This window comes from Simochromis diagramma, unplaced genomic scaffold (genome assembly GCF_900408965.1).
Source record: "Simochromis diagramma unplaced genomic scaffold, fSimDia1.1 OVJJ01000055.1, whole genome shotgun sequence".
NCBI classification, from domain to species: domain Eukaryota; kingdom Metazoa; phylum Chordata; class Actinopteri; order Cichliformes; family Cichlidae; genus Simochromis; species Simochromis diagramma.
The window spans coordinates 189,523-214,850 of record NW_024387070.1 but is presented as its reverse complement, the minus strand read 5'-3'; the positions used below and the strand labels follow the sequence as shown (position 1 = coordinate 214,850).

The 25,328-nt window shown below is 41.6% G+C and overlaps 1 protein-coding gene across 1 annotated transcript in view; it reads left to right on the top strand.

Annotated features, from left to right (window-relative positions):
• The window catches only part of LOC120742178 (kinesin heavy chain-like), a 77,511-nt gene extending 55,447 nt beyond the window's left edge, over positions 1 to 22,064 (top strand). Inside the window, exons 22-26 of the mRNA XM_040045321.1 lie at positions 3,850 to 3,921; positions 4,266 to 4,370; positions 10,029 to 10,245; positions 10,340 to 10,507; positions 21,238 to 22,064. Of these exons, the coding sequence (XP_039901255.1) occupies positions 3,850 to 3,921; positions 4,266 to 4,370; positions 10,029 to 10,245; positions 10,340 to 10,500 (555 nt within the window). The 3' untranslated portion in view covers positions 10,501 to 10,507; positions 21,238 to 22,064. The remainder of the gene's footprint in view (positions 1 to 3,849; positions 3,922 to 4,265; positions 4,371 to 10,028; positions 10,246 to 10,339; positions 10,508 to 21,237) is intronic.
• The last annotated feature ends 3,264 nt before the right edge of the window (positions 22,065 to 25,328 follow it).

Here is a 25,328-nt window from a genome sequence, read left to right as displayed (position 1 = left end):
AAGTCCGGGCGGTGTAACAGACTCCAGCTTCGTTAGCTTTGAAATACGGACAATGTGGCCGGCTCCGGCCTGCCAGCTCCGAGTCCGGGGAATGCAGCGAGCGCCGGCCTGATTAGCTCCGAGTCTGGGGGACGCAACAGGCCCCGGCCTGCTAGTTCCAAGTCCGAGCAGGGGAGGACAAGGAGGAATCCCAGGATCTAATAGATGCAGTAGGCACCTGCAGGCTCCGGCCCGTCAATCCAGAGTCCAAGTGGAGGCGGACACGGTATCCTCAGGTTTGCCTACCCAGAGTCAGTATTTAGACCGGCCCGTTTTGCCCAAAGCCCTATTTTAGTCCAGAGGGAGACGCTACGCCGAGAATTTACGTGTCGCCATCTTGGATTCATTGTCAGGGAAATTGCCTCTTTGTATTTTTACTGTACAAAGAGGCAAGAGCATGATGGTGAAATAAAAACTGAGTCTGAGAAAGAAACAAATGGATTATACTGCTAACATCTGCACAGACAGCATGCTTATTCAGAGCTTGGCTAGTTTTGACGTCTATGAGGACCCCAACCCAGGAGCCAGACCTTCAACGGGTAACAAAAGCAGTGATGAGCAGTCAGGCTTGCAGCATTGTCAACATTCCTCTGAACCCATCTGAACCCCATTGAGAACCTGTGGTCCATCATCAAATGTGAGATTTACAAGGAGGGAAAACAGTACACCTCTCTGAACAGTGTCTGGGAGGCTGTGGTTGCTGCTGCACGCAATGTTGATGGTGAACAGATCAAAACACTGACAGAATCCATGGATGGCAGGCTTTTGAGTGTCCTTGCAAAGAAAGGTGGCTATATTGGTCAGTGATTTGTTTTTGTTTTGTTTTTGAATGTCAGAAATGTATATTTGTGTATGTGGAGATGTTATATTGGTGTCACTGGTAAAAATAAATAATTGAAATGGGTATATATTTGTTTTTTGTTAAGTTGCCTAATAATTATGCACAGTAATAGTCACCTGCACACACAGATATCCCCCTAAAATAGCTAAAACTAAAAACAAACTAAAAACTACTTCCAAAAACATTCAGCTTTGATATTAATGAGTTTTTTGGGTTCATTGAGAACATGGTTGTTGTTCAATAATAAAATTATTCCTCAAAAATACAACTTGCCTAATAATTCTGCACTCCCTGTACAGATGTGGTCGGAGAGGCTGAGGTGGGGCGGGGTACTGCTCTATGTGGATCTCGCATGTTGGTATAAACATGGTCCAGCGTGTTATTTCCCTGTGTCGGTATGGTGACATGCTGATAAAACCTTGGTAAGATGTCTGTCAGGTTTAAGTGGTTAAAATCCCCAGCCACTACCTAAAAACCTTCCAGGTGCTTATTCTGAAGCAAGCTGATGTGATGTTGTAGCTCCTTCAGTGCGTTGTTAGCATTAGCATGCGGTGCTATGTAGGCTGCTATGACAAAAATCTCCAAAAACTGAGAAGGTGAATAGAATGGGAGACTTTTCACAGTCATGAGTTCTACATCCTGAATTGAATTGACTGAAGCCTAATCTTGAAAGTAGAGATAGTGTCTGTCTCCTGAATCCAAACTGGAAGCTGGTTCCACAGAAGAGGGGCCTGAAAACTGGAGGCTCTGCCTCCCATTCTACTTTTAAATACTCTAGGAACAACAAGTAGGCCTGCAGAGCGAGAGCGAAGTGCTCTAATAGGGTGATATGGTACTACAAGCTCATTAAGATAAGATGGGGCCTGATTATTTAAGACCTTGTATGTGAGGAGCAGGATTTTGAATTCAAAATGGCAGCCACAGATGAAAAACCATCTCAGTCGGCACACCTCAGGGGTGTGTCCTGAGCTTGCTGCTGTTTAGGCTGTTTACACATGACTGTACAGTCAGATCCAGCACCAACCACATTGTGGTTTCCAGATGACATGTCAGTGCTCGGTCCCATCAGTTACGGTGTTTAGTCCATTTACAGAAAGGACATGAAGCAGCTTGAAGTCAGGTGTAGACCCAAAACTCACAATCAATTTGGACAAAATGAAAGAGAGAGTGATTTCAGGAGGCCCGGCAAAGATCACCACACAGACCTCACTATAAATGGTGCTGCTGTGGAGAGGGTGAGTAGTGTTTAGTTCCTGGGTATACAGGGAGTGCAGAATTATTAGGCAAGTTGTATTTTTGAGGAATAATTTTATTATTGAACAACAACCATGTTCTCAATGAACTCAAAAAACTCATTAATATCAAAGCTGAATGTTTTTGGAAGTAGTTTTTAGTTTGTTTTTAGTTTTAGCTATTTTAGGGGGATATCTGTGTGTGCAGGTGACTATTACTGTGCATAATTATTAGGCAACTTAACAAAAAACAAATATATACCCATTTCAATTATTTATTTTTACCAGTGACACCAATATAACATCTCCACATTCACAAATATACATTTCTGACATTCAAAAACAAAACAAAAACAAATCAGCGACCAATATAGCCACCTTTCTTTGCAAGGACACTCAAAAGCCTGCCATCCATGGATTCTGTCAGTGTTTTGATCTGTTCACCATCAACATTGCGTGCAGCAGCAACCACAGCCTCCCAGACACTGTTCAGAGAGGTGCACTGTTTTCCCTCCTTGTAAATCTCACATTTGATGATGGACCACAGGTTCTCAATGGGGTTCAGATCAGGTGAACAAGGAGGCCATGTCATTAGTTTTCTTCTTTTATACCCTTTCTTGCCAGCCACGCTGTGGAGTACTTGGACGCGTGTGATAGAGCATTGTCCTGCATGAAAATCATGTTTTTCTTGAAGGATGCAGACTTCTTCCTGTACCACTGCTTGAAAGTGTCTTCCAGAAACTGGCAGTAGGACTGGGAATTGAGCTTGACTCCATCCTCAACCCGAAAAGGCCCCACAAGCTCATCTTTGATGATAACAGCCCAAACCAGTACTCCACCTCCACCTTGCTGGCGTCTGAGTCGGACTGGAGCTCTCTGCCCTTTACCAATCCAGCCACGGGCCCATCCATCTGGCCCATCAAGACTCACTCTCATTTCATCAGTCCATAAAACCTTAGAAAAACCAGTCTTGAGATATTTCTTGGCCCAGTCTTGACGTTTCAGCTTGTGTGTCTTGTTCAGTGGTGGTCGTCTTTCAGCCTTTCTTACCTTGGCCATGTCTCTGAGTATTGCACACCTTGTGCTTTTGGGCACTCCAGTGATGTTGCAGCTCTGAAATATGGCCAAACTGGTGGCAAGTGGCATCTTGGCAGCTGCACGCTTGACTTTTCTCAGTTCATGGGCAGTTATTTTGCGCCTTGGTTTTTCCACACGCTTCTTGCGACCCCGTTGACTATTTTGAATGAAACGCTTGATTGTTCGATGATCACGCTTCAGAAGCTCTGCAATTTTGAGACTGCTGCATCCCTCTGCAAGATATCTCACTATTTTTGACTTTTCTGAGCCTGTCAAGTCCTTCTTTTGACCCATTTTGCCAAAGGAAAGGAAGTTGCCTAATAATTATGCACACCTGATATAGGGTGTTGATGTCATTAGACCACACCCCTTCTCATTACAGCAATGCACATCACCTAATATGCTTAATTGGTAGTAGGCTTTCGAGCCTATACAGCTTGGAGTAAGACAACATGCATGAAGAGGATGAAGTGGACAAAATACTCATTTGCCTAATAATTCTGCACTCCCTGTACTTTTGTTAAATGTCTGAAAGTCTACTCTTCAGTCACAGGCTGGATTCTTGGTTTCCTCTGTGATGATGTACAGAAGCAAAATGATAAAGTCCAAAATCTCTTACTGCTGATGTGAGACCAGCTGAGTCTCTGTTTCCTCCAACAGGCCAAAGAGCTGCAGATGCTCAACGACCTTCGCAAACTCTTCATCGACGACATCGGAGCTCGAATCAAGAATGTAAGAATAAAAAGTAGCTTTACTTTGAGATTCAGAGCAGCAGAGCTTTGATTCGTCACACAATCGCTGATGTCACTTCCTGCTTTGAATGCTGTCGCTGCTCCAGGTTTACAATAAGCTCATTTATCATTTTCCAGCTTATTTACATTCAAATTTAATAAAGTTTAAAGAGTACCATTGCGACATTGCATTTCCACTGATGTCAACCTAACTGATCTGCCTCAGTCCATTTTGAGAGGAGTTTTAGGGATCTTTGTGTGTGTGTGTGTGTGTGTGTGTGTGTGTGTCTGTCTGTCTGTCTGTCTGTCCAGTGATAAAGTCTCATGTGTTTTTGTCATGATCAGAGTTCAGAGAATGACAGCGATGAGGCTGGTGGCAGTTTGGCTCAGAGACAGAGGATCGTCTTCTTAGAAAATAACTTGGAGCAGCTCAGCAGGGTCCACAAGCAGGTGAGTGATCTCACCTAGTCTCTAAGCCCTACCCACAGGGTCACCCTCAACTGGTGTCTCCCCCATTGGAAGTTTGTGCTTCAGTTTGCAGTTTTTAAAACCAGGATCTTTAGTGTGGGTCTGTCATTGTCAGGTCACTCTGTGATTGGATGTTTGCTGATGTTGTGTTTGTTGGCAATTATTTCTTGAAATATGACAGAGTACAGATCCTGCAGTGAAGCTTGTGTCTCCAGCTGTGATCCTCTGTGTGACCATGTGAATGAGAAGCAGTCTCTCAGGTATAATAGCGCATAAAAGCCTAAGAATTTAGACGTGTAGACAGTGTAGAAGCTTCCAGGTGAAGGGACACTAAGTCCTATGATAAGGTGGAGACTTAGGCAGTGATGGGAATAATGGCATGTGATTACAAGTAACGCCGTTAATTTTTTCAGTAACGACTAATCTAACTAATTACTATTTCTTTCCAAGCGGATTTATTTTACCAAGTGGATCATCATGGCCTTGCCATATTGGTCCATTTGATTGACCTTTATTATAATTATGAATTTATTTTATTTTCAGTTGCTACAAACGGGACAGACATGACTGGGGGATAGGACAGGGAGAGAGAATGAAAGAAAGAGAGGGAGAGAGAGAAAACCAAAGGGGAGAAGAGACGGTGAGAAGGGGGGAAGAAAGAAAAAAAAACAAACAAAAAAAACAAAACACCTGGGTCACCTGTATGGAGAAAAAAAAACAGAAGATAAAGCAAACAACAAAGAGCAACATAATAAAAAAAACGGCACCATCACAATAAACTAGCTAGCAGTAGATATCAGTAGATACTAAATAATAAACGATATTGTGCAGCACGCAAGATAGACAGCGCACAATGTGCTTTGAGGCAGCAGCCAAGAAAGGTGTAGTCCGCGTCTGTGAATACCCGTGTGTACACCTGTGTGCATACCTGTGTGCATACCTGTGTGGATCAGCATGCTTGCATTCCAAAGGTTTCTCCATGTAACGATCTGCTAGGGAGTGTGGGGAGCCACAGCCCCGTCCTCCAGGGTATGAAGCAGGTATGGAGGAGATCAAAACTCCAGACATCCAGAGGCCCCCAGAACACAAGAGACCAAGGAAGACCAACAGAGGGGCAGCCGCGCCACTGTCCCAGTAAGAGCTGAGGAGAGTCCCTAATTACTATTTCTATCGTAACGCAGTTACCGTTACTAACAAGAAAATGCGGTGGCGTTACTATTTTTCAACAAACAGACGGTTGAAGCTGTGTTCAGTTGACCACATCTTATATTAGTTGCATGGAAATAGCTGTAAGTAATGTGGGTGCTACAGCTTTCAGCAGCTCCGCACGTTCCCGCTGACAGCAATCACTTTCTGCCTGATGATCACTTTTTCTCACAACACCTGCAGTTTAGGGTGCAAAACAATCGCACGAGTGCTGCTGTTTGACTGAGGAAGAATAAAGTAGTCATGGTAAGCCAATCACATGACCACTTAAAGACAAAGCAACAAGGTGACATATACCCAGAGGTGGGTCGAGTGTCCAAAAATTGTACTCAAGTAAGAGTAGCATTACTTTAAAATATTATTACTCAAGTAAAAGTGAAAAGTAGTCTTCAAAAATGTTACTCAAGTAAGAGTAAAAAAGTACTTGGTGAAAAAACTACTCAAGTAGCGAGTAACTGTTTGAAATGTCTGATTTATTTTATAAATAAATGCTATCAGACAAACAAAAATAAATAAATACACAAATTTTAGTATTTTCAACAGGAATATATGTAAAAAGATCAACAATTTTTTCCAGATTTCAGTTTTTCACAACATAAAGCTTCTTTCACCAATACCTACAGTAAATAATATAAACATATAAACAGTGCAGACAATTTCCAGTGACAATATGCTGTAAACTTTATATTCATCTTTGCTCCAAATGGCACAGCAGCCTCAGAGAAAACAGAACGAGGCATCTTCAACATATGTTCATACAAGGCAGCTCAGTTTACCATAAATTGTATGGGTGTGCATCTATTTCTGCATATTTAGCAAAAATGTGCCATTTCTTCACTCAGTGAGGTGATGGTTAAGCTTCAGCAGCAGTTTGCTCTCAAGGTTCTTTCTGTGAAGCTGTGACTGTTCAGCAGTGAACAGGAGTCCTGCATGACTGAGAAGTCCTTCACAAGCTCCAGATGCAGGAAGCTGTATTGACTTTGATCAACAGCTTCTTGATGTGAGGAACGCCATGCAATAGATCCACACCTCCAGTGAATGGACATGAAAGGTACCTCTCCAGCTCCCCTGCTTCTGGCTTTCCTGACCCCATGGATCCATCATCTTCGTCGGTTAGGCTGCTGTTTGCGCTGGCCTCATCCAGCTCTGTGTCTAGGTGATGTCTGATGAAGTGGAGACCTGTGGAAAGATGTAAGGTTTTCAAAAGAATTAGGTCTGGTCATTATAGTGCTGTATACACTGCCAAGCTGCAGATGTTTGGCAAGAAGATTTGATCACACTGGAGATGTTTTTTACTAACTCTTGTTGAAAAACAAAATCCTGTCATTCATATCCCGCACAAACAGTTTGCAATGAATTCCAGATTATGTTTAAAATAAGAATGTGTGCAAGGCTAAGCAGTGCTCGCCAATAGATCCTCCTGTTTGGCTGTTACTCTGGGAAAAGACGAGAAAGACGGTGATGGAAGCGTGACTGGAGCTGCGATGTATCCTATATAATATTTATATTGTACGAACGTGATAATTCTGTATATTGTAATAACGTGATATTATATTGTTCAAACGTGAAAGGTATATTGTTAGAACAATATACTTTTCTATTTTTCTTTTGGCTGGGTGGCAGCTCTACGCTTCCGTATCCAAGGCTTTTCAATGTGACCTCACAAAATTGTGACGACTACAACAACCATGAAAAGAGTTGGATGGACATTGCTGCTCAATCACAGCTGCCTGGTCAATGTTTTTCATTAGTAATTTAGCAAAGTTGACAGTGGTGTGTGTGTGTGTCTGTAAGACAGAGGGAGAGCGAGAGACAGATTTTGTATGATAAGCTTCATGTTATGGACGCACAGTTTGAGCACTCAGGTCGCATCAGAGCATCAGGCCGTGTGAGACCCTACATCGTGACCTATGAACTTCTAACCCCTGAGATTTAATTGTACAGTTTGAGCAGGAGCTGAATAATGCGACAGAAAAAAATCGCACAGTGTTTGCCCAGCCTAATGCAGACTGTTTAAACTAAACAAGCTGCTGCTTCACATAATAAACCGTGTCACCCGCAGTATTGCCTTCTGTTTTAACAGTTAAAGCAGTAGAGACGAGCTGTTTGCATCTGCGTGGAACTCTAGCGTCATTAACCAGGCTAGCTGTTGACTTATAGCTCACGCTAGCTGACCAGCGAGCAGTTAAAAAGACAGCTGAAGCTGCACAAAACACCCACAAACTTGTCTCTCTACAACGTAGCGCCGAAAATATGACTCGCAGCTTGAGCTCGACACAGCTGCTATAACATAAGACTGACATCCAGCTAACCACAACTAAAAAGATATTTAGAGAAAACTTACCGTTTCCTCAGGGTACATGAGCTGAGTTTTTTCACGCTGAAAAGTTAGTTTGTTTTGGCTCTCACTGAAGACACTGACGCTGAAGACATAGCTGTTCTTTTGTGCTGCTTTTAAGAGAAACATTCTTTGTATATGAGGAAAATGCTATTCATCCTCTTCAGCTGTAGCGTAGACGACTGGCTCTGCCATGTTTTCATGTTTCTTCTTTCCGTGTGTCCGCTACTTTGAAACGCTTGGGCCGCTCTGCCCGCCAGTTTCAAACTGGTCATGACTGCATGGCCACATCTGATTGGTAAAAAGTTACCGGAAACTCCACTGGCTGCATGTTATCTAATGTGTTGAACTAATTATTTTTTTAAAAGTAACGAGTCGAATTTTGCAAATGTAGCGGAGTAAAAGTACCGTTTCTTCTTCACAAATGTACTCAAGTAAAAGTAAAAAGTATCGTGCAAGAAAGGTACTTTAAAAGTAAATTTTTTTCAAAAACTTAAGTAAATGTAACTGAGTAAATAGGGTTAGGGTTAACCCTAACCCTAACCCTACCCACCTCTGTATATACCAGTTTTTAAATTGTGTTGATAGGCCACGTAAAACCAGACTCATGATAAACAATATATACGCGTGTTTTTTCCTCAATAGTTTCGTCACATTCACTGTCTAAGGACAGCGCAGCAAGCACTCTCTGCTTATGAGCAAAACCCCCTAAAAAAAAACCCAAAACAGGGGAAGTTTTAGGAGTGACGGCAAGAGAGAGCGAGAGGGAGAGAGCGAGTTTTGAGATGTGAGAGATTTGTGACATTTAGCGTGTTTGGAGTGTGTAGTTAGTGTGTTGTCTTGTGTAGTTAGTGTGTAGTGTTGTGGATAGTTTTGTGTTGTGTGTCAGAACAGGCGGCTGCTGTCTCCAGGTAGAAACAGGAGTGACACACCTGCTGCTGTCAGACCTGCAGGTATCAGGCTGTGATGTTTCCTTTATAGTGGACAGAAATTATGTTTTTGGAGTGGCACAAATAATTTGTGGCATCTTATTGAAGAACAGCTGATTGTACTGTAAACAGTTTGAAATGGTTATTTAAAAAAGGTAAAAGGTAAATGGCTGCAAATAACTTTGTTGTTTGGAAAATTGTGCATATGATTTTAAAATTGACAATTTATATTTGCATTTAAAGTTATGAAATATGATTCATTAAACATGTTTGTGGTTGTTACAGTACAAAATATAACTTCTTCTACTCGGATTTTATGTTTTTTGTCTGATTTTAGATCAATTGTGTTAATACAGTATGTCAAAATGAAAACATAACTGTAAATTCAGACACGTGAGGTTGTGCTGAAAAGGATGATACCAAACAAGGCAAAGTAAATAGTTTTTAAAGGTGAAATGTAGAGGAAAATCAAAAGTAGTTAAAAATGGCCAATTATACCCTGGACCCCAGAGGGTTAAACATTTTTTTTAAAGTAACACAATTGTTACTTTTCAAGTAATTAATTACTTTTAGAATCTTGTAACTCAGTTACTAACTCAGTTACTTTTTTGAAGAAGTAACTAGTAACTGTAATTAATTACTTTTTCAAATTAACTTGCCCAACACTGCACTTGGGACCGCTTGAGACAAAACAACATCTGGCGTCTCAGTCAGGGTTGCTTTCACGGTCACTAAGACAACAGGCTGTTAGGTGAAAGGTGAGTGAATAGGGAAAAGCACTTAGTACATGTTTAGCAGAGTTTGTAGGTGCTGCTCCCCTGGATTGGACAAGGCGGACTGCTGAGAGGCTGGGACCAGCCTGGGGCACCGACGAAGGGAGAATTAAGTGTAAACTATGATTTCTCCCCATCAATTTTAATCAATCAGATAGATGCACAGTCTCATATAAAACTTTGTATACTGATAAGTTGAGGAACTCTGATCTGCAACTTTACATCCTGTGGTCTTCTGAACAAAGGGGATCCATGTACATGATAACATGTAATCATTCATCGCCTGCTTTAATAAATAATAATTAAAGAAAGAAGTGTTTTACTGGGGATTCCTCAAGGTGGATAAACAAACACGCTTTCAAGTCACATAACTGACAGTAGCTGTTTCCTCCAGCTGGTTCGGGATAACGCTGAGCTCCGCTGTGAGCTGCCCAAATTGGAGAAGCGTCTCCGGGCGACGGCGGAGCGAGTGAAAGCTCTGGAAACTGCTCTGAAAAATGCAAAAGAGTCAGCCGTGAGGGATCGCAAACGCTACCAACAGGAAGTTGACCGCATCAAAGAGGCTGTGCGGTCCAAAAACCTGTTCAGGAAAGGACACTCGGCTCAGATCGGTGAGAAGATAACTTAAAACAAGCCAAGTCTGATATGTGATGTGATAGGCTGTTTGTCTTTACCTAAACTCACCTGTTACCTGCATTTATATAGCCAAGCCAATAAGAGCCGGTCATCAGCACCATCAGAATCCGTCCTTCTCCCATGCTATCCGACCTACCATCAGAGGAGGGGGTGCAGGGTCCAGCCCACGACACCAACCCCCCCGACACCAACCTCAGCAACATCTCCACCAGAGCAGCAGCAGCAAGTAGGCTCCAGGTGAGTCACACCTCAGAAACCATGGCACACAACTACAAAGCTTCAGCCACAACTTTATTTCTGTCAGCACTGCTTGTCAAACTGATCTGTTTTATTACAGCTCATTAAATGAAATGCTTGGGAGCTTTTCTACTGTATATTTGAGTGGAGGAAAACAGGATAAAAGACTTGCTGTGGGAGAGAGCCAGAGATTAATAATAACTAATGATTAAATGCAGAGCGGTGTATAAACACATAGTGAGTGAAAAAGCTGACTGAAGAAGAAACACCCAGTGCATCATGGGAATCCCCCTGCAGCCTACACCCACATAGCAAGCAGGTCTGGCCCAGATCTGGTATCAAGCCAGGACTGCTGGTTGACTTCTGGCATGGTAAGTGGTATGTCATCCAGATGTGGGCCAGGCCTGGCGTAGATGCCACTGTTTATGTTCCTATTTTCCTATTTTAGTTAGAAGACCCAAATGCCATGTTGCAATTAGAGATGGCACGATACCGATATCATAAATTTGGATATCTGCCAATACCGATATGAATCCAATATAGTGTTTTTTTTAATCAATAGAACTTTTTTTTTTATATCTTGCTGCTTTTTGTATAAGTTCATACTCAAGTTAAAAAAAAAACACTAAAGCTATTCTGTTATACCTTTATGCAAAAAATGCACTGCACCCAAAATATTTCATAGTTCAGCAATACTGATCAAACTAATAAACTTAAACCTGCTCCATCCTCCCTATTCTGGTGTTTTAAAGAGTAAGCAACCTAACTAATAGGGTTCTAAAACTCCCAGCAAAACCCCCCCAAAAAATAGGGAACCACCCCCCCCTCCACCTCATGATGCTTAATCGACGTAATCAACTTTAATTTGATGCAGTGTGAAAAAAAAATGCACAGAAATAAATTATTTTTCAAGAATAATTAAATAGATTCATCATCTTTCTTCAACAGAACTGCAGACTGCACAGATGGTACCTTCCCAAAGGAAAAAGTACTATAGCTTACTAGGGTATATTAGACTTAATAGTTACTATATACAGTAATGGACTTCTATACATCTTACATCAGATTAAAACTTTGGGTGTAAGATAATTATTTATTAAAAGCTAGACATTTAAATGAGAATAAGAAAGAAAAGTATGTCTTTGTGCCCCCTTTTCCCTGTTACTGCCTTATCGGCCCACCTGGCTAAACTTTGCTAGATCCGCCCCTGCACAGTTACAGGTCAGCTACGTAGAAAAAGATCCTGGTGTAGAAAGTAATATTAAATAAATTCTAACAACAGCTTATCAAGGTTAAACGTGCTGCTGTTGTTCAGCTGCTGGTTTCCTCTTTTTGGCGCAAAGTGGACCAAAAACAAAGAAGAGAGACGGACTCGCGACAGAAAAGCCGATCAGCTGATCATTGATCAGTTTCATGATTGAAGTAGCAGCAGGAGAGAGAAGGAGAGAGGCAGTCGCTCCATATATCGGTTGTTAAGCTTAACGCTGGAATGCTTTACAAACATTCAGAGATGAACTTACACACTGGCTTTACTTCTCTGGGATCACTTCCTCGGAGATGAAATGCCGGATTGCTAGCGAGGCTACCTGCCTGTCTCAGCTCTGGTTGTTTCCCAACACTTTTTAAGCATGCTGTTGTTCAACCTCTCCTCAAAAAGCCTAACCTGGATCCATCTATACTCTCTAATTATAGGCCCATCTCCAATCTGCCCTTTCTGGAACGAGTTGTCCTCAGGCAGTTCCAGTCATTTTTAGACAACAACAGTCTCTATGAGAAGTTTCAGTCTGGTTTTAGAGCTCGTCACAGCACTGAAACCACCTTACTGAGAGTTTTTAATGATTTGCTTTTAACTGTAGACTCTGGCTGTGCTGCTGTCCTAGTAACCTTAGCAGCCTGACAGCAGCCTTCGACACTGTTGATCACAACATACTGTTATCCCGCCTAGAACACTGTGTCGGTTTGAAAGGTACTGTTTTAAAGTTTTTCCAGTCCTACCTGGATAACAGGAGTTTTTCTGTTCACCTCGGTGAACTGTCATCTCCCAGAGCTCCTTTAACTTGTGGTGTACCTCAGGGGTCCATTCTAGGCCCCCTGCTGTTCATTCTGTATTTGCTCCCTCTGGGCGATGTGCTGCGCAAACATAATGTGTCCTTCCACACCTTTGCTGATGACATTCAGATCTACCTCCCTCTGAGGTTAGACTGTAAGGACTCTCTGCAGCCGTTATTCTCCAGTTTGTCTGACATTAAGACTTGGATGGCTCTTAACTTTCTACATCTAAATGAAAGTAAAACTGAAGTCATTGTGTTTGGGCTTCCTAAAGACCCCAACCTTTCCCTTGATTTTATGGGACCCCTAACTTCCGAATGTACTTCCTCCATTAAGAGCCTCGGTGTTACTTTTGACAGTGCTTTTAAATTTGATAAACAAATCAGCTCCGTAGTCAAGGGATCTTTTTATCATCTACGGATTTTAGCTAAAGTCAAGTCCTACCTGTGCAGGAACGATCTAGAAAGGGTGGTCCATGCTTTTATTACATCACGGCTGGACTACTGTAACTCCCTTTATGCTGGTTTAGATCGTTCCTGTCTGCATCGCCTCCAACTGGTGCAGAACGCTGCTGCTCGCATGCTGACCGGTTCCAAAAAGAGAGACCACATCACTCCGGTCCTCTGCTCTCTCCACTGGCTCCCAGTTGCTTTTAGGATTGATTTTAAAATTTTACTGCTGGTTTTTAAGGTTCTTAACGGTACTGCACCACCTTACCTGGCAGAGCTTCTTAGCATTTACCGCCCCAGGAGATCTTTGAGGTCAGCAGACCTGATGCTTTTAGATGTTCCCAGGTACAGACTAAAGACTAGGGGAGAGAGGGCTTTTGCTGTGGCTGCACCCAGACTGTGGAACAGTTTACCTCCTCACATCAGATTCTCCACAAGCCTAGGAACTTTTAAAACTGCTCTTAAAACTCACCTCTTCTCATTGACTTTTAGCAAGGTTTAACTTATTGTTTTAATTTATTGTTTTATCAGTGAGGTGTTTTATGTACTTGTGTTTTATTGTATTTTATATTTGTATTTTATTGTACAGCACTTTGGTCAGCCTCGGTTGTTTTTAAATGTGCTTTATAAATAAACTTGACTTGACTTGACTTGACTACAAAGACACAGAGCCGCTCTATCACCTGACGCATACTGCTGCGACGTGCTACGGTTATGAGCCGAGTTACGTCATGTCGCAAGTTTTGTGAGGTGCTTTTTTGATATTTAATGGATCGGATTACATTTTTTATTTCCCTCCGATATCCGATCCAGTAATTTACACCAGTATCGGACCGATACGTAATATCGGATCAGTCCATCTCTAGTTGCAATACTATACTGCTATGGTAGCCAACGTTTCAAATGCAGGTTTGACAGGTTTGTGAGTGTACACTTTATCCAAAACCTAGTGACGGTTTACTCAACTTAGGCAGTGGGTGGCTGTAGCTCAGGAGGTAGAGCAGGTCACCTACTGATCAGAAGGTTAGTAATTTGATCCCTGGCTCCTCCAGTCTGCATGTCAAGAGTCTGAATGTGTATGAATGTAGTTAGGAAGCACTCAGTTTAGAGAAAGTGTGTGGGTGGGTGAATGTGGCCTGTTGTATAGAGCACTTTGAGTAATCCGGGAGAGTAGAAAAGCGCTATACAATAATCAGTCCGTTCACTGTCTGAACAGAGTTTCGTCATGTGACTTTAGCACTATTATGTTCCGGCACATGTTGTTATTACATGGCTTGATTAAGGTACACATAAAGCTGACACCTGGACCACCAAAGGGCCATCATTCTTTGCGGTGTGTGGGCCAGATCGGGGCCATACCAATTTTGCTATGTGGGCACCTATTGCAGTATAAGCAGAGATAGTGTCTGTCTCCTGAATCCAAACTGGAAGCTGGTTCTGCAGAAGAGGGGCCTGAAAACTGAAGGCTCTGCCTCCCATTCTACTTTTAAATACTCTAGGAACAACAAGTAGACCTGCAGTGTGAGAGCGAAGTGCTCTAATAGGGTGATATGGTACTACAAGGTCATTAAGATAAGATGGGGCCTGATTATTTAAGACCTTGTATGTGAGGAGCAGGATTTTGAATTCTGGATTTAACAGGAAGCCAATGAAGGGAAGCCAATACAGGAGAAATCTGCTCTCTCTTTCTAGTCCCTGTCAGGACTCTTGCTGCAGCATTTTGGATTAGCTGAAGGCTTTTTAAGGAGTTTTTAGGACTTCCTTGCTGTGCTTCTGGGTTTGGAACTGTTAGGACATAGGTGTCAAACTCTGGCCCGCGGGGCAAATTTGGCCCGCAGCCTAATTACATTTGGCCCGCAAAGCCATACCAAATTACTATTAGAGCTGGCCTACTGGTATCATACAGCTAATATATATATTGTTTAGTATTAAGCTTTGCTTGTTCCATATTCAGTTTTTCAGCAAAACGTGTTTGAGTCCATAAGAAAAGATTCATTCTTATATCTGGAGGAATAAATATATTTCAATAAATATTAACGTCAGCCCGCGACTTTGTTCCAGTTTTGAATTTTGGCCCACTGTGCATTTGAGTTTGACACCCCTGTGTTAGGAGATGCTTGCGGCATCTCCTAACAGGGATGGTAGCAGTGGGCAATTTGAGGGCGCACTCTCGGGGACTCAAGATGGCGCCGGTGTGTATGGCAAGCCGTCCTCGTCCGTGTCTGTGCCTCTGCTTTTTACATTCCCTACCCCTTTTACTGGACCTTGGCATAGTACTCGTTATTTTTTTGGTTTTATGCTCATGCTCATTTTGTGCACTAATAACCTACGACAGACAAACGCTTTTAAATCTCCAATTCTCTTACTCGCATTGCTCGGATCCATATTGGAACCTGGGCAGTGTTGGGGAGTAACGGAATACATGTACCGCGTTACGTATTTAAAATACAAAATATGAGTAACTGTATCCGTTACAGTTACGTTTAAAAAGGTGGTATTTAGAATACAGTTACTTTGTTGAAATAAATAGATTACACAAGGGTATTTTCCTGTTTCATATTATCGTGGGTTAGGACTGTTTGGGTTTTGTTTGTTTTGTTGTTCCAGGCGGCAGTGTTACGGTTGCCATGGTTACAGGGTAACGCTCTCTCTGTGTTTCCTGGGTGAGAGAGCGCCTTATGTTGTTGTGCTAAGCTAATAGGCAGAATGCTACAGGCATCGCCCTAAAGAATGTAGCCTCATGGGCAGTGTAGTCCGTGCTGCAGGGAGAATGGACTGCTATACACGTTATGTGTCTGTGAGCGCGAGGAGGGAGAAAAAGGAGAGTAGAAAAGTACGAGTTGTCATCGAGCAGAAACAGGAGCTGGAAGCATATATTATTATAGCATATATAGCATATAATAATAACCACTGCAGCCAAACAGAGAGCCTGACGAGCCCAGTTGTAAGTAAGCTATTAAGACTTGACTGTACACTGTTCGTGTTTTCCTCCGAAACAATAAGTTCCGTTGGAGCAGCCTTTCAACGCCTCTCTCTGTCTAAAACTTGACCCAGAGAACAAAGTAAAGCTATTTTTCGGCTACGAGCCCAACACGGAACCCGACGTATTAGCCAGAGATGTCATGGTCCTGGGTCCCCTGACCCAGCGTTTTTAGTTCTTTGTGATGTTTGTATTATTGTACTTGTGTGAGTTATTCTATGGTTTCTAGTTTCGATCCCTTGCCCTTCATGTTTCTCTGTGTCCCCTCTGTTCTGTGTAGTCTGTGTCTGCATGTTTGAGTTCCCCTCTGTGTCTTTCGGTTCTTAGAGTCCTCTGCCTTATGATTTATGTCTCTGTGTTTCTTAGTTGCTGTCTCCACTGTGTCAAGTTTGCGTCTCTGTGTGATACTTCCTGTTTTACTTTGATGGTCCGTGTCTTATGTGAATGCGTCCTGCTTTGCTTGTCTCGTCAGTCCTGATTTCTCCCAGCTGTGCCCTCCTTCTGTGTCTCATTCCCCTCGTTACTTCCCAGTGTATTTAAACCCTGTGTTTCTCTGAGTCAGTGTCGTGTCATCCCTCATGCTGTGTGGATCTCCCTGTGTCTCTCTGTGGGTTTAGTTTGTGAGTTTCCAGTTTAGTTTGCTTTGTATGACTTTCTCTTGCCAGCGAATAAAGCTGAGTTCTTTGTGTTTAAACCTCGTGCCTGAGTGCCTGCATTTTGGGTCCAACTCCTGCCTGCCGCACAGCGATTCATGACAAGAGATCCCTTTACTACGGTTCAGAGCTGCGGACCTTCAGTAACAGTAATAAATCACACAGCAATAGGACATTCATGTAGTTGTAAAAAGCATGATAATATATTAAGTAATCCAAAGTATTCAGAATACGTTACTCTCATTGAGTAACATAATAGAACACGTTACAAAATACATTTTGGGGCATGTATTCTGTAATCTGTAGTGGAATACATTTTAAAAGTAACCTTCCCAACACTGAACCTGGGTGACGCCACCCTGTTACAGCTAGACTCCTCCACCAGTATTTACTGCCTAAGCCCTTCCCAACCTGCACAAGAAACGTTACAGGAAACGGGGTAAAAGGAGTGGTCTTCGCGTCCGCCTCAAGGTTTACCTTAAAGCAAGGGCTACGGATTATCCAAATGCTGGCCAGGATAGTCTACGCTTTCTCCCCTCCTCCAGAGACCGCTTTGATGCTAAATTGCTTAGCTATCAGTGGATCTGCCCCGCTGGATTACAAGCCTACCCAGCCCTTCCAGTGGCATGCCTCCCTGTTCGGTCCTGGATTACGTCCTCCAGATGTGGCGTCCATCACAGCAACCTAAGCATTCTGTGATGGGCTACCAGTGGTGTCCTAGCTCCCTGGACACGGATGGCCCGTTAGCTAAAGACTTTCTTGCATTAACTGACTCTTTTAACCTCGTTCAGTGGGTAAATGAACCTACCCATGCTAAGGGCCACACCCTTGACTCGGTCTTTTCCTATGGCTTGGACATTTGCATCAAGGATATAAACAATGTTGGGATCTCCGACCACTCCCCAGTCATGTTGACTTAGGTAATACTGCACTGCACCCTGAGTTCCTGCTTTGCATATAGTTAATGCTGAAACTGTGGCAAATCTTTCTGTGTCTTTCCTGAATTCTGCGTCCAGTACTTTTGATTGTTCTGCCTCTCATATGGTTGATGACTTTGCAAACACCTAGCTATCCATATGCTCTTCTATCATTGACACTGTTGCACCTATTAAAATGAAGCGCCCTACAACCTTTTCCCAATGCTGGTTAAACGACTCTACGCAAGGCTTACTACGTGTCTGCCGCCGTGATGAGAGGAGGTGGAAAAAAGATAAACTCCAGGTATCCTGTGAAATCCTACGTGCTAGCTGCTCGAAATTTCAAACTGCTGTTAAATTGGCCAAAATGGCTTTCTTATCAAAAATTATCCTGGCTAATGGTCACAACTCCCGAACACTATTTAAAATTTTTAATTCGGTGGTCAGTCACTGTCTTGATAATCGCTGGTGTGCTCTCCAGCTCTTTTTGAACAATTTTTAAATCACTTCTTAGATAAAGTTTCTTCTCTTAAGTCCTCACTTCCTTTAGTGTCGAGCCCTGTTTCTTCTCCTGGTTGTTCATCAACCTTCCATCAGTTTGAGCCCGTGTCACTCCTTACTCTTAAGCGATTAGTTGAGCAACTGAATAATACTAATCCTATATATGATATCCTCCCATCTTGCATAGTATAGGACTACTTCGACCCGTCAGCTTTTAAACATGCCGTAGTCCAGCCTGTTCTTAAAAAAAGGAACCTTTATTATAATGATTTTGTTAATTGCAGGCCGAGCTCCCGTTCCTGTCTAAAATTCTCGAGAGGATAGTTTTTCACAACTCCTGTCGTATTTGGATGCGAATGACATTATTGATAAATTCCAGTCTGCCTTTAAACCACGTCATAGCACCGAAACAGCTTTGCTTAGAGTCCTAAATGATCTTCTAATTGCTGATACTGGATGCGCTGCGGTCCTAGTTCTATTGGATTTATCCTCGGCTTTTGACATGGTCGATCACAGCATGTTGTTAGCGAGGCTTGAGCATAATAATAATGGATTGGATTTATAAAGCGCTTTTCAAGGCACCCAAAGCACTTTACAATGCCACTATTGATTCACTCTCGCTTTCACACACTGGTGGAGGCAAGCTATGGTTGTAGCCACAGCTGCCCTGGGGCAGACTGACAGAAGCGAGGCTGCCATATCGCGCCATCGGCCCCTCTGGCCAACACCAGTAGGCGGTAGGTGAAGTGTCTTGCCCAAGAACACAACGACCAGGACAGAGAGCCCGGGGATCGAACCGGCAACCTTCCGGTTACAGATGCGCTTCCCAACCCCCTGAGCCACGGTGGCTCTCCAATAGGTCCTTCTCGGTCAACCTGGACACCTGCTCCTCCTCCGCTGCACCTGTCTGCTGTGGAGTGCCTCAAGGATCTGTGCTGGGCCCTATTCTTTTCTCGCTGTATATGCTCCCTCTAGGTGCAATCTTTGAGAAATACAATATCGCTTTTCACTGTTATGCTGACGATATACAGATCTACATTGAACTAGCTGATGATCCTGCTCTGTCTCTGCACTGCTTTCAAGAGTGAATGTGTCAGGTCAAAGAGTGGCTCTTAGGAAACTCTCTTATCTTGTCAAGGCTCTGAAGCCAGATGCAGAGAGACATGGAGAGAAAAACATAGGATGACGTAGGGAGATAACGCAGACGAACCGGCAACAGGCAGGATAACACACAGGGCTTAAATACACATAGCAGTAATCAAGGGATGGGAGTCAGGAGAGGAACACACATGGGAAAAATCAGAGCTGATGAGACAGGGAGACGTAAATTGAACACCCTCACATGAGACAAAGACCTTCAAAGTAAAACAGGAAACTCACACACGCAAAGACACAGACTCAGAGACGCAGGCTTCACACAGACCTGACTACAATAGAGGGGATACACAGAACCAAAAAGTAAGAATAAACAAAGATACATCAAGAAATCAAAGATTAACAATACAGAACAGAAAACACTGGGTCACAGACCCAGTGTTTCTTAAATGATAATAAAACTGAAATCGTTGTATTTGATAGTAATATTCCTCGCGGACAATTTCACAATGCCTTTGGTTCCCTTGCCAGCTCCCTCTCTGACACTGTTAGCAATTGATAAACAAGTGTCCGCTGTAGTTAGATCTAGTTTCTACCAACTGCGTGTCATTTCTAAGGCTAGGCATTATGTTCTGCATAAGGACCTGGAAAAGCCTTTTTGACCTTCTGGAACTGGGAGGTTTGAATCTATTACCCCTGTTCTAGCTGACCTGCACTAGCTACCCATTAAATACCGCATCCAATTTAAAATGCCGCTTACTTTTAAAATTATCAACAACACAGACCGTGCGTTTGCCTTGGCTGCACCACATTTATGGAATAACCTTCCTATTGTTATCTGCGCGTCTGACTCTATCCAATCATTTAAATCACGGTTAAAAACCTATTTATTTAACCTTGCCTTTCCTGCTTGTTAATGCCTGCATCTGATCCCTAGACTTACTCTATTTTACCTTTTATACATATCTTTTGTGGTTTTGTGCTTTTAACATGTTTTACTTGATATGTATTTTATGCCATTCCTGTGTATTAGTAACACTGACCTGTTAGCATACTTGGTATTTTGTTATGGTCCTATAATGTTTATAATATTTCTGTCTTATTTTCTGTCTTTTATGTGAAGCACTTTGGTATACCATTGGTTTTTAAATGTGCTCTATAAATAAAGTTGTATTGTATTCTTTTGTTAGAGGATCTTCGGGTAGAGTTTTAAATCTCACATTGATATTCCAGAAGAGCGTAGCGGGTGTATGAGAGTCTTTGTATCTTTCACACACATGTTGTGTAATACGGGGGCAGAATCAATAGAAAAGCCAACAAAAAACAAAATAATGCACCTGTTTTAGGAGCCGAAGTAGCACGCTGCCATCACATCAATCCAAGATTAATTGGATTCCTCACAGTGTTATTGGAGGCCAAGGTAACGCCATTTAAAGTATCTGGTTAGATATCATGTTTTTAAGGTTTTTAGAAAACCCTGATGGACTAATCCCAGGCTATCGAGACTAGCAATTGGGACATGGAATGTCACTCCACTGGTGGGGATAGGTAACGACAGGCCAAGAGGATCATGGGTCAGGCAGTAGCCGAAGCAAAAACCTGGGTTTAGGTGGAATTCGGAGAGGCCGTGCTGAAAGCCTTTTTAATTCTACTGACATGTCATCTGTATGAAAAAGCAGAGTCTGTGTACAAGGGGGGGCGAATTGTCCATCACCGGGAGTGAGGCCACTTAAACAACTCCATGGTTGCAGAACTCCTGGGGTGGAAGAAGTTTGGCCTAAGTTCCTGAAGGCTCTGGATGCTGTAGAGCTGTTTTGGTGGTTCCCATCTTTGCCCTCCCAGGAAAGTCTATGCCAGGGTGCTGGGAAAGAGAGCACATATCTACATGGATATTAAAGTCACTCGCTATAATTATTTTATCTACACTGATAAAAAGTCTGAGAAAACTGAATAGGAAAAAACTCTTTCTCCCGGGTCAGAGTACGTTTAATATTTAATGTTGAAACCCTGAATTAACTGTTTAATCAGTCAGTTTGTTAACTTCTTTCTGAGTCGTCATTTTTTTAATCACTCCCATTCTTCACAGGTAGCAGATGACTCTGGATCAGTTTCCTTTTCTGTGGATCTAAGAACTCTCCTGTTTTCACCACTCAGCCTATACTGGAACCACACCCCACAATGTTCTGCCTTAACAGCCATTCCACCTTAAACAATCCACCTTAACAGCCTTGCCAGCTTAACAAACATTCCACCCTAACGCAGGTGCTCTCTCTGACTGTTTTCTGAATTTTTGTTGTTGTTTTTTATTCTCAAACAATCAAATATCTTCAAAGAATTACCGCTAAGAAAAGTTAGTATCTTCTTTTTTTCTTTTTTCTTTTTTAACTAAATGACATTTTTAGATTTTTGGGTCTCTGTTGCCTTTATTAAACATCACAGTGGAGAAAGAGAGGAAGGATGCAGCAAAGGCTCTCGGATCAGTTCTGCCTGGTCGCTGCGTCTGGTTGCCTTTAGCTGTGAGCTAAACCTGAGTCTGAATCTGAGTCTGTAAACCTGTCAGTGTTTACTCATCATGTTTATGGCATTCAACTCTCAGATTTAAAGCAAACAGATTTTTCACAGAGGTGCAGAATTCCTCGTTTGAAATTAAATTAAAAAAGAGTTTATTATAATCTTTAAAAAGTGTTATTCTCCAAACCTAGGGGTAATCTGGAAATGCTGCTCCCTGATTCCAACTCCACCCAAGGACAAAAACATTTAGCAGTCTAAACTCTACGCAGCTGTTTGTTGACTTCGGCAGTGAGCCACGCCAAAATAAAGGTCCCTAATGTTCCCTGCCCAATATGAAAGTCAAACAACAGATACATTTCTAACCCAAGGTCCTACTCAAACAAGAGAAAACAGATTTCAACAGAAAAGGCTTCTCATTCATATCAGGCTGCTGCCGTGTTTAACATATAGTGAAAGAATACTCCAGGTTGTCTAATTTACAAAACTATTAATAACTATTTACAAAGAGCTTGATTAGGTCTCACAACGCCACACACACAAGTTCACTCACTTTACTCACTAATGAACTTTTTGACTCAGGAGTTTCACACAGAGAACACTCAAAAGTTACCATCAGAAACACACAGCTTGTTGTCCAGTCTGGGAACAGGAATCCAAGCAAACAACTCGGCCTGCAAGATATACCCACACAGGACCCTGGGAGGGAGGAGAGAGAAAAACCCACACCCACATTCTCTGGTGGGAGGGGTCACACAAATAAAAACACACATAACAATGATACTAAAATCAGTCAGGGCTCTAGACTAACTTTTTGCCACAGTTGCCTGGTGCACCTAACGTTTTTTCCTTAGGTGCACCAGCACCTGTCAACACAAAGTTCTGTGTTTGGAACACATTTCTACAAGAAAGACAAGTTACTGAAAAAATGTGTTTAAAGTGCTTCACTGAGCTGAAATTTAAACTTAAAACATCCCAACATTCAATAAAAAGAAAATGTAAATTACAAAGACCTGAAAGTGCCTGACAGGCTTCAAAATGAACATCTCAGTATCTGAACAGCTTTATATCTTATGGACCCTCCTCCATTACAGTCACATGGCCCTCAGATGTCCTGTAATCTGGCCTTTTTTTTTTTTTAAATGAATTTAAAACTTGTTTTCCTGACGACAGTGTTGGATTGCAGATATTGATTGTGTGTTTTTAATGTGTTTATTACTGAAATGTAATTTAAGGAGTTTATTTTATTGTTTATTTATTAGCTTAAAGTGAAAAATGTGTATGTTACTTTTGTCATCCAGCTGGAAATGATCATGTGTCAGTGTGTTTGTGTTGTGGTTGTTGTTGTGAATCTGCAGTAAGTTTACAGAGCGGCGAGGCTGATGAATGACAGCTTCAAAGTGACACGATCAGCTGATGGCAGATGTTGTGAACAGGAAGTTAGTGACATGATGTCAGCCAATCAGAACATCATGTTTTCTGCAGTGTTTGTGGTCACTTTACATCTCCAACATTGTATTGAAAGCAAACTAAAGCACATCTGTTTGTAAGTGTTTATTGATGTATTGGTAATGTTTACGTGCTGCTAATGAAAGTGTTTATCATAACTATGTTCATAATGTGCTGTAAGAACAAAGTGATACTGAAGTGATTCACAGGTTGTTGTAAAGACATCGAACATCACGTGTTTCTGAACTTGTCAAATAAAGTGAAAAATTGAGTGTTTATCTGACATCAGGAATAGTGTTTACTTCTTAATCGTTTATTTAAACACTGGAAAAATTCGAGATCGGATGATTAAACTGATAAATTTTTCATATACAGGTCAGTGATGTATCTGGCTTAAGTAGTTAAGCTCGTGATTAATTACAACAGCTGTAATCGGGTTTATGTGAGCTATTGGCATCGTTATTTATTTATGTTATATTTTGAACTCTGTTTTTGTTGAGATGGTGTACGCATCTTCAACACATTTGCTATTTTAACTGTCTTAAGGAGTGGAATGTCCCTTCTATTTTTTTCTGTTTCTTGTAAAAAATCTAATAAAATTCAAGTCTTAAAAAACACTGGAAAAATTCTAGAATAACATTTATAAAACAGACTTTTAATCAGCCTCTCATGAACTGCCACTTTACCATGACACTTTGGGGGTATCCAAATTAATGGGCTACATCCTCCTGAGGCCGCATTTGTTGGCCGACATGCCGAAGACTGTTCAGATTCGTAGACTCCTCCAAATGCAGCCGACAAATGCGTCCTCCTTTTCTCCAAATTTGAAGGATGGGTCGGGTGTGTCCTTCGTGGCCCACCATATCCCAGAATTCATAGCGTGGCCCAGCCAATTCCAGTTTCCAACAATGGCGGTCGCTACTAAGTTTTTAATATTACTCTTATTAATCTTTCTGGGTCACAAAATAAACTTTTAACATGTTATAAGGTGAGAAAGTAGCTGTGTAAACATCAAATATCTGCTCGGTTTATCAAGACATCGCATATTTGCAAAAGTACTCCGATGTTTTCAGAGACCCACTAGCTCGATAGCTGACCGGGGCGACAACAGCAAACTCCCTGCACATCGTTTCCACATCCCCGCGGTCTTCGGCTACTCGGGTTAAAAATGATATAGAAGTCACTCAGATAACTTAAAAATGTTATTGTTTGGCTTTTTCAGTATTTTATTTGTTCCTGAGTAAATCGGTTTGGCTGAGATTAAAGTTATAGTTTTCACACAGCTGAATAAACGTCAAACAGAAAACTGATTAAACAGAAGTGTGAGACGGTCGAGAGTTTACTCCAGTGTCCTGATATATTTTAGATAGCAAGGAACAGACGGTTGAGCTTAGTAAATTTTAATCAGCGAATTCTCTAAAATATATTTATCAATAGGAACTAGTCAAGTAAACTTGAGATGTACCTTCAGTATCTTCGTCTCTCACAAGATGTGCAACCTTTAAAATCTCAAATAATTTTTAGAACGTTTCATTTCTGTTCAGTTAAAATATCTTAACATACAAACACAAACTAGTGGAAACTTATGCTGTTTACAGGAATTTAAAATCACCTCTTTTTCTATTCTTATTAAATAAATTTTTGTCGCTGTAGTCAGATGTGTTCAGACCACAAGAGAGAACCTTTAAAAACTTTAATCGGTTCAGTACCTCCGGGCAGAATTCATTGATTAATTGTCAAACTCACAAACACACATCAAACTCTTTGTGCTGACAGATTAACCCTTTCTGGGCTGAATTATTCACACATGAACATATTTTCCGTTATATTCACTCATTTTAACTTTTGACACACAAATTGTTGTCTGAATCCAGTTTGTTTTCTGTTTTCTGCTGTAGATTTTTTAAATGCGTCAGTTCTCACTAAAGTTGGATGTTTATGTTGACTTCAGGCTCTATTGTTTCTTTTTAGTCAATATTTATACTGCAAAACTGTCTAGAAACAAACACACTAATCATACAAATCATCTTATTTACTCACCATCATTCAATAACTTTAAAATAATCTTCAGCAATATTTTACCAATAATATGACAGGGTTTGTTTGAGATGTTCATGTGAAGCCTTGAGTAGTGTGAATGCTATATTTGAAATAAAAAAAAAACATTACTAAGATTCTGTTTTATAAATAAAAACATGTTTGCTCTGCAAGCTAATTTTG